Below are 13,522 nucleotides of genomic sequence, written 5' to 3'. Positions count from 1 at the left end.
CAATTTTATCTCCTGTGTCACTTAGCTCAGTGCTCCCCGTGCAGACCGGAATTCCTCTTTTTGTAAGATCACCGAAGTATTACATATCATTAAAGTCACTTCGAAGCAAATTCCCTCCCTGAGAAAGTCTCTGGTAAAATCTCAGCTCTTTCTGAACTCTGAATTTTCTGCTCTAAAACCAAAACCAAAACAAAACAAAAACAGCAGCAGCAACAACAAAGCCTTGCATTTGAGAGGAACTTCCTCTTCTTCCTGCTACCCAGTCTCCCTCCTTACCTGGTTTTCAGCTTGTGCTCGGTTAAATCACAAGGTTTAGATCAGAGGCAAATCCCCCTGACCCTCAGGGTCCATGCCTCCAGCCTGCTCTAGGACATCACCCTTATAGTGATCTTTTCTTCTTGTATGGTTGAATTTCTCAAATTCTTTTGGATGACACCCATAGCAAGCAAGATACAATAGCAACCTCTACCATGAAAATCAAACTCCCTTTAATTTCATAAGCCTTCTAGGAAAACCATTTACTTTTTCCTCTGCGCCATAGCAAAAAGATTCAAAATAGCCCTTTCTACTTCTCATTATCCAATTCTCTTTCTTCGTTCTCTTCTCCCTGCCTTTCTCAAAAAGTGGATTTTATCAGAACAGTCATGGCTGTGCCACTTCCTGGCTCTCATTCCATTTCTATTTCATTCGGCCTCCCAGGTAACCTGGAAATATGCTTTGAATGCTGCCTTGCTTGGCTTTTGTCACACCCAGCTCACCAATCTTTCTTTAGCAGGATGGGCTCTCAGTTTTCACCACCTTTGGGCGTGAACTGTAGACTGAAAGACTCTGCCTTAGCTCACTAAGATGCAAAGCACAGCTCACTAGAGCTAACAGTTGTGGAGGGCAGACATTAATATTCTACTCTTTAGGAGTCCCAGGATGCAAGAGCAAAGAGAATTTAGAAAGCAGAAAATTGCCAAAGTAGAAATAATAGAAGAAAAATTTCCGTATGTGCTGATTGCCTCAGGCAGCCTTCTGGGGCTGCTATAGTAGATGTTTTTAAGCTTAGAGCTTTTTAAAAGGACTTGTACCTTCCCAGTAAAACTTGAAGGGGTTGCTCAGGCATCTCTTACTGTAACTTTAAAAATTAAATGGCCAAACTGATCAAAGCGATCCATGACTTATTTATGGAAGTCTGAGATAGAATTGAGAAACACTAATGGATGGATTTAGGGGACGAATTAGATGCACACAGCTGTGTAAGCAACCATCCCTCAGTTTTGAAGCTTAAGAGAATACAGTTTGGAACTGCAGGAACCTGGAGGCACTCTCGTGTTGTGGTTCTGCCTCAGAGTCCCTTCTGATTGGCATTGTGAGATATTTCCTTGAGATAGACAACAGGCTGTCACAGCGCCCCAGCAAGTGCTGTACCTGTGGTTAGATTCGCTCTCTCTGCTGTTGGTCCTTGTGTGATGCTGGTTTCCCAGCAACCTCCTTCTAAAGAGAGAGATGTTATTCGGAAAGAGTGTGTGCAAGCCCACAGGGAAGCATGACTGCAGCCGTAGAGGTGCGACTGTATCCCAAGATGGAAAAAAAGCCATGTAACACTGATACACGACCTTCATCTTTACGGGTGTTGGCTATGTTTATAACCTTGAGGAAAGCGGAAGTACAACCTGGTTTGCCATGGCCTATTTTGTTAAGCTTAGCGTATGAAGTCCTTCCTCCCAGCACAGAATGTAGGAATCTGCCTGTTTAGCTGCCCCCCAAAGAACACCTCTGCCCATGAGTCACCAATGGCTTCACTTTGGAATACACCAGAGAGAGGCTCTCAAAGCAAAGAACTGACCTGGTGAGTTTGCCATTTTCACGTATTTACTTGTTTTTTGAGACAGGTTTTCTCTGTGCAACCCTGGCTGTCCTGGAACTCACTCTGCAGACCAGGCTGGTCTTGACCTTGCAGAGATCTGCCTGCCTCTGCCTACTGAGTGCTGGGATTAAAGGTGTGCACCACCCCTTGGCATTTTCACATTCTTTTTAAATCAAAGAGCCCTTTACCTGATTTTAAAGACTCACTTCTCCTTTGCTAACCTGTCATCTATCTCTTTGTGAAACCTAATTTGATTGCCACCTCAGAATTGCCATTAGTAGTGAGTGTCCCACCTGGGGATTTGGGTAAAAAGCATCAGAGCTTTGAATTTCATTTTTCTAAATCTTAATTTTGTGATATTTTCTGCATAAATATTTTATTTGTAGAATAAATATCTTTAATAGATTAGCAAATAAAAATATACAGCAAGGCTTTACATGCCACATTTAAAATTATTTATTTATTATCATGTGTATGCACACGCGGCGTGTGCATGCGTACCACGGTAAGCGTGTGGTAAGAGGACAACTTTGTGGAGCCAGTTCTCTCTTTCCCACTTTATGTGGGCTTCGGGGCTCTAACTCATGTTCCCCAGGCTTGGCTGGCAAGCAACACTACCCTGGAGCCGCCTTAAATGCCTGCAGTGTGTATTTTAACAGTGGGATGCATTGCCTTACTTTTCCAAAATGCAAAATGTTTTGAATTCCTAGACAAAGCTATCTGTCCCTAAGTATTTAGGATACAAACCCTGTAAGATCTAGTATGGCTGTTTCCTCTGGGTCAGACATGCTTACCATTGCTTTCTTGAATCAGAGCGGTTGGGCCACCTGCAGGTGACTCTCCTGAGGTTGGAACCACCCACATTTCTGCATGGAGGGAGAGGACAACCCACAAGGCTCCTGTCTCCTCTCCCTGGGATATGCAATCTACAGGGTAAACACTCATGGGAGAAGGGGACTTGAGTTCTGTGAGCAGGCTGGAGAGGACTCAAGTGATACCAGCTTTCGTGAGCTGTCCATCTCGAAGGGTGTGCTGCTGCAGGGATGCAGCTGCCCCAGCTACCCTGCTCCTCTCTGTAATTCCAGTGAATCTACTGGTTCGCCAAGCTAGATGGAATTCTTTGTTGATGGAATCCTTCCTTTGACCTGTTGTTGGCCCCTCTATCTGGGGTGGATAGACATAGAATAGATACTTTCTCTTCAGGAAAGTTGTGTGGCGGACCTTATAGCTGACAGTTATGAAGTATTGTAAATGCCCTGTCTGTATTATGTCCTTCATGTCAGTGGCAGGCCTGTGGAATCACAGATGCCGGAGCCCACCTAACACGCTTTCCAGAAGAGTTAGCTTAGTCTAGGGTCGGGCTGCCTCTCTGCAGTTCTGGTCTTGCAAATGGGTGGATAGAGCTTTATGCCCCGCACTTTGGGCTCTCTGTCGTTACACTGTGAGACAGGAAAAGTGCTATAGGATCTGCATCCTGGACCACGTTCCTTAAAACTGGCAGCCTGTCTTCCTCTTCTTACCTTTGATGGAGCTGGTGACAGGTACTGGGCTACTTCTAAGTGAGTCTCCACGGAAGAGGGGCTTTGTACCACAGCAGAATTTTGAAACTTGAGAAGTTTACAAGAAATCATCAAGGGCTCAGAGGACAAGCAAAGTTTTGTTCTAGGTTAGACCTGCTGTTTACAGTCTTTGGTACCTTGAACTGGCCCCTGGTCTGCTCTGTGCCTTAATTTCTTATTGCCATGGGAGGAAAGCCATAGGAACCTTAAATAAACCACAGCAACCTTAAAAAGTGAGATTGTAACAACCTAGGGAGCAATTGATGTAAAGCAAACCGAAAGCATTTGGAGTTGGTTATTATAAAAAGAAATCCCCCCACCTGGTGGATTCAGCAGATGCTCACTGGGTTTATACACAAGAGACATGGCAGGCAAGCTCGTCCTCAACCTGCAGAGGGTCCCTTGTCCTGCGACGGTACATTTAAGCCCTCTCTTGTCCAGCTAGCGTCCGATTGTTTTCACAGACTTCCCATATCAGGATCCTCACCAAATGAAGGTGTTTGTGACGGAGGGTTGGCTAAGGGTGTTGTATTTCCTTTGTATTGTCTTCTCTCTTTTCATTGTTTGGCTTTCTCAGTCCTTCTTTCAATCTAAGGAGCTGCTTAAACTAAAGGAGAAATAAACTAGGAAAGAAATCAGGGCAAGCAAAGCTGAGAAGGCAGGCCATTGTGAGTCCCAGCAGGCTCCATGCCAGATGTCAAGTATTTTCTGTATACTCCTAGCCAGCCTGCCGTCCCCTCTCCCCACCTCTCTCTGGACTCCCTCAGGTTAGATGGCTTTCTGTATCAGCACACAGCTAGGTTGGTAAATTTGTATTGCTTTCATTGTGGTCCTAGCCAGCTTCTGTTCCTTTAGTTCTAAATGCCTCTGGTAGGACTCAGGCACTTCATTAGACCCAGAACACGGGAAATCACATTATATCTTTAATCTTTCAATCCCTCTAGGATGGCATACACGAGACAGCGGTGAGCACTGTTTCTGGATTCATGATTAGCTTATATCAGTTCTGTTGTCTTTCTTGGCCTGTCCCCTCCACATATGTTCTGAGTGTCTGCATAGCCCATTTTTCTTTCCAAGCCTGCTTAGCTGTCCTTCCTTTTTCCATTCTTCTTGATGCCTTCCCTCAGAGCAGAGCCAGGCAGCAAAAAGAAGGAAAAGAGGGGGGGGGGAGCAAATGAGAGAAACGTCCTCTCCCCACACTGCTGTGACTTACCAAGGACTTTTGTCAGGACTGAGTGTCTCAAGATGTGGCAGATAGATGTGGAAATGGGGCTGGGAAACAAGAACAGATGCTTTCCTTCAGAACAGGGAGAACCAAGGAGATGATGTCCTTCCATTGTATCTATTCCCTCCCCTCTGGCTTTAGGCGGAGCCAGCAGGAACTACAGTCTGGGACGCGCTTCCCAGTGCTTTATGGACTGTACAACCTTTCTGAAAACCAGAACATTTCAGGATCCCCAAGCCACATGACTGCAGGAAGAAAGAGAAACTTCTATCCCACCATTTTTATTGGTCCTTTGAGAATTTTGTAGGATATATTTTGATCATATTTACCACCCAACTCCTCCCAGATCTGCCTCCTTTCTCTCCCTTCTTTATTCACACAAATCTGTGCCTTCTTAAAAAACCAAACAAGCCCCAAAACCATTAAGTGCAGCTTTTCTAAGCATGGTCCACCTGCACAAGGCGGACCCTCCCTCTCCCAGGAGCTATGAATTACAATAGCTCCCTAGCTAGGGCTGGGACTTCACGCCCCTCAGCTCTCCATGCTGGAATCTTACCTGGCTTGAGCTCACAGAGGATTTGTGGCACTGTCACAGCCTCCATGAGTTTATACGTGGAACTGTCTGGTGGTGCCGGTAAGTCTCCATCTTGTCCTAGTCATCCACTGCCTCCGACTCAGACCATCGCCTCTTTGCCTGCTCTTCTCCAGGCATCTCTGAGCCTTAGGAGGAGGGGGTAGATACAGCTGCTTTGAGAGCAGACTTGAGCATTTGCAGTCTCTGAGTTTCTACACCGTGATCTTCTCTGAGGAGGCCTGTGATGCACTCATCTTTGGTGGTAGCAATAAGTCACAAGGAACCAGTTTAATGCTGTGCTAATTTAGCAAATAGTAGTAGCAGTTTCTCCGCTAGAGCCTATAGGCTACCTCGCCCGGGTTCTTGGCTCCAGTAATGGTGCCAGGTCTGGCCTTCAACTTGTGGATCGCCCCTTCAAATGCGACCCGAAGGTAGTTAGCTACTCTCCCATTCCATCCACACCATAGCACGAGTGGGCGTGTCTTCAGACAGTTGTTACTGCGCTTCACAGAGCTCACAGCTGCTTAAGACCGATGATGCTCGCTTCTCTCCTCTGGTCATGTGACTAGCGCCTTTCAGCACTGTGGAAACCAGCCAGTAGGGAATGGAGCCTTCCGCGGAGTGGCATCTTGCTCTCTTCGGGTTCTGCGATCCAAGAAAACCACGCTGAAACCAATAAGGGTCTGGTCTACCCAACAAAGATTGGGAAGGGTCTACCTCTTTTGGAGTTGTTAGCTAGCCAGATCTCACATGGCCCCAAATGTTCCAGGCCATTTCCAAGCCTTTTCCTCACCCTCCAGAACTTGGCAGTAGACCCCATTGCTGAAGCACAAGCTGCTTTGCTGTCTCTTTCCTCGGCAAGGGTCACTGTCCATTCCAAATCTGGTGACTGCACAGCCTCCCAGCTGCTCCCTGCTTTGGCCCTCAATACTCCCTGTCTGTTCTGAGCACCTCAGCCAGCAGTTGAAAGTAAAGTTGAACCAACTCTGCGCTCAGAACTCTGTAATGGTGAAGGGCCCTGGTCACCTGCCGACCCCAGTGACCTCCATAACCAGCTCCAGCCTCTAACACGAGGCCTGTGCCTTCTTTCTGTCCCTGAACGGACCAACTCAGACACTACACTCTTGTTTTGGAGTCTTTGCATTTGATTTTTTTTCACCTGTTCGAGAAGCATTTTTTTCCCCAGATAATACAAATTCAGCTCCCTTCAATGCTATCATTCCTCAAATCATTTCCTAATGACATTTTTTTTACTATAACAATGGATAGGAATTCATAACCCAAGAGCACAACCAGGATTTATTTATGTGAATATGTATGTTCTGTTGCTTCAGAAGTCTGCTTTAGGGTCATTTTTAGTTATTTTATCTCAATATCACACACAGTCACGTCGCCACGTACCCCCCACCCCCACTTTGCTGTTCAAGTCTGTTTGGGGTCTTGTTCTGACTGACCTTGGGTCCCAGCATCCACAGGTGCCCAGTTGTAATCACTGCTCGTTCATCTCACAGGGTGGTCTCAGTGCTCAAGCTTTCGTCCGGGTGGAGGTGGAGGATGTGAACGACAATCCGCCTGTCTTTAATCCCTCGACCTATGTGACAAGCATCAGTGGCCAGACCCTGCCAGGCACTGAGATCGTCAGCGTGCTCGCCAGCGACAGGGACTCTGGGATGTATGGGACCGTGACCTATGAACTCATCCCAGGAGACTTGCCGCCGCTCTTCTCCATCGACTCCGTCACAGGTACGCGATCTAGGAACAGCCTCACCTGAGAAACCCAGAGGCCTCCACTGTGTATCTGAACCGGGCTGGTGCTTGTTAGCCAAGACCAGGATGAGTTTCACCTCTGCTCACCGAGATCTTGGGATCTTTAGAGACCCCAGTTTGATCATAATGCCAATCATCCCGTGCTGGGATTCTTTTTATTTCCCCAACGCAGTAACTATTTATCTTCCAAAGAACCCAGTGGTCTGAATTTTCTAGAAATAAATATTTCAGACATTACTTTCTCCTTCCTATGTCTGTTGTCACCAAAATAATGTTTGGAATATTTGGATATAAGATGTAAGATTTCAAATAACATTGGAAATAATTATAGATATTCAGTCCCCCATATACGGCTACAAGCCAAGCCAAAGTTTTCGTTTCATTCCCATTATTTTATCGGCGCTGAGAAATGGGCAGAAGGCATTTTTACTTTAACAGTGTGTTGTGTGTGTGTGTGTGTGTGCAGCCGGATAGCCTTCAAGAGGACATTCTAGCGCGGCAGCCAGATGCCAAGCTAGACGTTGTGCATTGTCTCATTTGTGACGGCCACAGATATGACGAGCCAGCCATGGTCTGCACTGGAAATGCACTTGGTCTGCCCTCTCACCCAGCTCTGCCACACAGTCACCCTCCCTGCCTGCAGGGGGCGCTCCCTCCGGCTTGGGGCTGCCTTGTTTACCTTGTGCTGTTTACAAGGCAAAACTTTCCTTGCTCAAAATAATTCACTGACGTGGAGCCCTTAACGTTTCAAAGATCAGAGAAACATTCTTTAGTAGGAAATTAGTCTGCTTATCTCTGCTTTTTCAAAATTCATCTTAACCGAGAACCCCAACTGTCATTCTCAGGCCCATAGGGCAGTAACATTGCCAAAAATATGTAAGCCAGCCATAATCAGGAGGTAGGATCTTAGCATTTAACAAGTTGTTTTTAAAAGACGGCACACTCATCATCTAGCTGCCCCTCCCCGGAAGATCTTGAAGAATGAGCTGTTAGGCATCTGTTCACAGGAGAGATGTCCCTGTAGGCCACGGTCAGCCCTGTGCCTCCCTTCCTGGCACTCTCTACACAGCAAATGCCATTGCTGATCACAGCGAGTGCTTTATGTGGGTCATTATCTAGGAACACATCGGGCGGATTTATTTAATTTTTTTTTTTTAAAGCAAAGACCGTATTTGTAATGGAAGCAGCCTTGGGTTACTGTTGTTGGCAGGTTCACTGGTTGTGCGTTTGGGTGGAAGACGTTTCTCAGGCAAGCAGCATTTGGAATTCGGTTGCACTTAATCACAAATCATGAGCGATCCAGGAGGGCTGGTAACGTTTTGTTTTAACCTTTAGAGGATGGAGCAGTGTTATTGCTAACCGTGGGAAAAAGTCGTCCAGGGAACGGGCAGTCTCCACTGCACCACTGTGTTCCAGAAGTTCACATGGAGAAACCGAGGCATCGCTGTGTGTATCCGGCCGGAGTACTGGAAGGCTTTCGATGTCTGCACCCCCTGTGAAGTGTTGACATCAAGCTAGTGACTCCGCCACCTCAAATACTTCTAGTCTTTTGTAGTCAGCACAATTATGAGTCTCACATGATTATCAATTATAGTCACCAGCTTGTACAATAGGTATTCAGAAATTTCATCCTGTCTGGGTGAAACAAGACATCCTTTAATTAGATACTTCTGTTCCCCTCACCCTTAGCCTCTGGCAGCTTCTATCCTGTTCTCAGCGGCTGTCAAACTGACCTTTTCGTCTGACTTCCACTGTGAGGCCAGTGGTGGTCTTTTTTATACATGGCCTTTTTTTTTTTTCCCCACTTAGCAGTATGTCGTCCAGGATGTCCATGTTACAGGAGTAATGGAATATCATTTGGAAGGCTAACTAGCCTGTGTGTACCTGCATGGTGCTTTCCTCACCTGTTGCTGGTAGAGCCTTGGTCCCTCCCATATCCCACTTACTAAGAATAAGGCCATGATGGAAAGAAGAGGGCAGCTGTGTCTTTGGCAAACTGATTTTATTTTCATTGGCCATGTACCCGGAAGTGGGATTGCTACTTCTGACTTTATGGACTCTGCATATTTTTTTTTTGTAATAGCCATATCGCGTACGTTCTATGCAGAAGTTCTTAAAGAACAGACGTTGTCATGTGAAAACATGGTTGTCCTGTTCCAGAGTCCTTGTGTTTTTGTAACCTTTCTTTCGCCATAAAGCCCATTCCTACCAGAGCTGGTAGTTATAAGCAGTCCTGAGACATGATCTTTGTCAGTAAATATTTGTGTAATAAATGAATAAATGACACCAGAAATAATTGGAAAGCATTTGAATTCTTACTGCAGCCTCCCAAGGAATGGCACAGGAATTCCACTGATAATAAGGAACAAAACTTGGTCTAAAATCCTCTCTGTGACAGAGCATGGCCTGTCCCTTCCTCCCATTTCCTTTCAGCACGCTCAGCCTCTCGCAATCAGTGTGAAGATGAATTTTTCTCTCCTTCTTTGTCTCTGACTTTATTCATTTCCTTTCCAGGGTGGAGACCAGTCTGTTTACAATAGGGATTTTTCAACCTACTCTCTGTACCCCTGATCATAATTCTTCCTTTGGGGTCTGAGTTCCTACGGAAGCAGGCCGAGGCGAGATTGCTTTACAGTGTAAAAATGTTGAGTCTTCGCTGAGAGCTTCCCGAAACGCTCACCCATCTCTGAAGGACACCGCTCTCTTGCTTTCATCCGTTCTAATCCATCCCTTCTTTGTACTGTGCATGCTATTTGAAAGCCTGCGTAATTCGTGTTGGGGGTTCATGCTTTGCAGAAAAAAAAAAAAAAAGAGATCACTCACCGATCTGCCTGTGACACAACCCAGGCCCACGCACTGAGCCCAGAGCGCAGACTTGCTGTGCTCTTCTGGGGAGAGAAATGGTTGAGGAAAACTGGAAGTGGGTGTGGCATTGTCCTGGTTGTCTGCTCTTGTGGCTTTCTCTTCCTGCTCTGTTTCTGCTTTTCTGTGCTTGTTGCTCATTCAAAGAACATTTTTGGAGACTGTGTTCAGGCATGAGGAGAGAGCTGCTGACTGGAGCCGTCGTTGCTCTCCTTCTCAGTCCACTGGCTTGCTTTGATGTGGGCAAGAACCCGACCACTCTGCTTTGAGTTTTAAGAGGAATAAACACAAGAAGCAGGTTTATTAATAGCTCTTCTCTCGGGTATTTGTATTCTATTTATAACTTACACATAGATGTTTTCATTCTGCTTAAATCAGTTTTTACAGTGTGTGTGTGTGTGTGTGTGTGTGTGTGTGTGTGTGCGCGCGTGCGCGCACGCATGGGGGTTGTGGTATGGTGTGTATATGGCCATATGTCGAGGTCAGAGAAAAAGTTGCAAAACATAATTCTTTCCTTTTGCCCTGTGGGCTCCAGGGATCCAACTCAGATTTTTGGTTTTGGCTGCAAATACCCTAGTAGTCAACCCATCCCGCTGATCCAAGGTGAAAATCTTACTGAGCCTCCAGTTGTGACGATCCTCCTGCCTCTGTCTCCTTAGCTTACTTTCCTTCCTGGTGTGTGCCATGACAACCAGCAGCCTTCATTTTTAAGTACTCTCCACAGTAGAATCAAAGAGCCATCGATTATCTTTGATTTTGTCTTATTTACTTTGTTGTTTTTCACTGACTGACAATCTAATTGCCAGTCCAGGGTCTATAACCTTATCTGGAGCTATCTGTGCAAAGAGGCTCCGGAGAGCTGGCTGGCCACTGGTTAAGTGAGAGACATTGTCTCAAAAACATAAGGTGGAGAGCAACCGAAGGAAACATCTGATGTAGACCTCTAACCTACACACACACACACACATGCACACACACATGCACACATATACATGTGCATGCACACACATGTACACATGCACACACATGCATACACGCACACATACACACACGCATATGCACACACACATTCTCATTTATTTAAGGCAGAAAATGAAATCAAGACCATCCACGTAACATATTTACAATGTTAGCATCCCGGACACTGGTCTAGTGGAGTACATCACTGAACGGCATAGGCAGACATTCCTCTGAGGGCTAGGTGTATGCTCCCCAACCTGAGTTTGGTTGTAGCATACACAAAGTTTAAGCTTTGCACTACAGAAAAATAAAAAAAAAAAAAACCAGATGGGCAGCCAACTGCGAGCCCAAGGTGGCGGTGCCCCAGTGGTATTGCTGTGTGCAGTTTGTGTGAACTGTGAGGATCTAGTATATAATATAGATAATAATAATAGTAACGCAGCAAGGCTGCTTTCCTTTGTTTCCAGGGCAGATTTTTTCCTAATGTTAGCTCTATGCTCAGATTTATTACCACGCAACAATTCTCATAATCCATCATGATTGCCGCTCTCCTGTGCTTAACATTTGATGTTCTGCTGTGTAGTTAATAAATTAATACCATACCTCATTTTATAAGGGATGTGAGCCTGCCCATGCCGAATAAATGACTTCTCTTGTACATGCGAGACAGAATCTGAAATTAATCATGAGCACCTAATGAGTAAATGTTGTTTTCAGATGAAACAAAAGCATGTTAGAGAATTTTCTCATGGGTGATTTCAGTACAAAAGCGTAGACTCAACAAAAATGGAAAGACCTTCACAAACAAATCAATTGCCTCGCTGAGTGAAGGAAGGAATTGAACTCTAAGGGATCTGGTGGTGTGATCAAAGGGGAAATAGGCAATGTGCGTGCCTTGGTTAGGGTTCCAGTTGCTGTGAAGAGACACCACGACCCCAGCGTTCTACATCTTAATACGCAGGCAGGAGCTGAACTGTGACCCTGGGCATAACTTGAGCATAGGAGACCTCAGAGCCCACCCACACAGTGACACAGTTCCTCCCACAAAGCCACACCTACTCCAACAAAGCCACACCTCCTAAGAGTGCAACTCCCTTTGAGGGCCATTTTCTTTCAAACCACCACAATATGGAAAATGTGATTAAGATCCTGTCTCACATACTATTTTAAGCATCTTTTCCATGCACTGCCTTCTTGAGATTTTTAGCAACTTTACTAGATGAACATATTTTTATGTCCAAGTGCAAATTACAATTCAGATGCCCTATGAATTTGACTTACTCACAGATACAGTAATAGACATGACACTTGATTTTCTTATTTTTTATTATTCCTTATTTCTTATTATTCATGTTGCCTTTCTATCATTGAGACTGCTTTTAAGTTTAAGGAGAAAAGGTAAGATAAACACAGGTTCTCTTATTCAAGTAAATAGAGATAAGAACTAGCTCTCAATGTGACTTTCTGTATAAGCCAGTATGAAGCACCAAATTAGCTACTGACCTTTAAACTTGCCTTTTTCAATCAAATAGCTTAGTGGAATATCTCGATAAAGGTAGTTTTTTCTTAAGAAGCTCTTTGTTTCTCAACGTGAAGTAAAATGTCCATTCTAGTTCTTTTTGTTGCTACAACTAATCCCTCAAATATTTGGTAAGTTTCCATATCACAAAAAGAATATATAAGAGACATTTCGGCTATCAATAATTGATAAGGAATTGATGTTGATATTATATAGTCTGGGTTACTACTGTTTTGGACTACTTATTTTAGGTTCCATATTAGGGGACAATTCTGGCTTTTGTTCTTATTTCTGTTCCTTCTCATAAGCCCATGTGTTACAACTTAAGTAATGACCTACAGATTATTTTATAATGAGGGTTTATACCATGGTTAAGAATATCTCATCTTTTCCAAAATATTTGATTCTGAAGGTTAATCTTGCTGAACTAGTGGTGACAAGTACTTAAAATTATATGGCAGGTCCCCTTGAAAGACGATCTTCATTTTACATGTTCGCTACTTTATCAGTCTAAAGCCCATTTCATCCTAATAAATGGGATTTTTAAAAAAATAAAAATGTTACATCATGCAGAACATAGACAAAGGACAACAGAGGCTAAGGACGTGGAGGGGTCCTAGTTTCCTTCCCAGTGGGTGTGATAAAATGTCCTAGACCAGGCTACTTTAGGCAGAAAGAGTTTATTTAACTTCCAGGGCCAGTTCATAGAACTTTACTGAGGAGTCAGAACTCAAGAAGATGTTCACATTGTATCCACAGTCAAGAGCAAAGAGAAAACCGTGCACATTCTTGCTTGCTGGCTGGCTCTTAGCTGACTTTCTCTTGTATTGTTCAGGATCCCCTGAAGAGGAATAATGATTCAGACAGGGTTCTGGCTCTTCCCACATCAAGTAAAAGCCAAGAGAGGGCCACACAGACATGCTCATAGGGCATACCGATCCTGACAATCCCTCATGAAGGCCCTCTTCGAAGATGATTCTAGGTTGTTCCAAACTGAGAAGGAAAACAGATCAGCTCAGTATATAAATACTAAAACACAATAACCAGTGATCTGTAAATTTATCACTATCTGATTTTCAAAGTTAAAGTTGGTCCTTGTACCAATAGCTAAACATGATTTGCAAGGATTATAAAAATGGAAGCCAAACAATCACTGGGCTTCAAAGTATTAAGATAGAGTGTTACAGATTTCAAGCTGCTAAAT

The 13,522-nt window shown here is 44.5% G+C and overlaps 1 protein-coding gene across 1 annotated transcript in view; it reads left to right on the top strand.

The window, feature by feature from the left end:
* The window catches only part of Dchs2 (dachsous cadherin-related 2), a 184,037-nt gene that overhangs the window by 98,552 nt on the left and 71,963 nt on the right, over positions 1–13,522 (top strand). The window contains 1 exon segment of the mRNA XM_038347950.1: positions 6,722–6,953. Within this exon segment, the coding sequence (XP_038203878.1) occupies positions 6,722–6,953 (232 nt within the window).

The sequence above is a fragment of the Arvicola amphibius genome, chromosome 11 (genome assembly GCF_903992535.2).
Source record: "Arvicola amphibius chromosome 11, mArvAmp1.2, whole genome shotgun sequence".
Lineage (NCBI taxonomy): Eukaryota > Metazoa > Chordata > Mammalia > Rodentia > Cricetidae > Arvicola > Arvicola amphibius.
The sequence above is the reverse complement of the archived record's forward strand: the minus strand, read 5'-3'. Positions and strand labels throughout refer to the sequence as shown.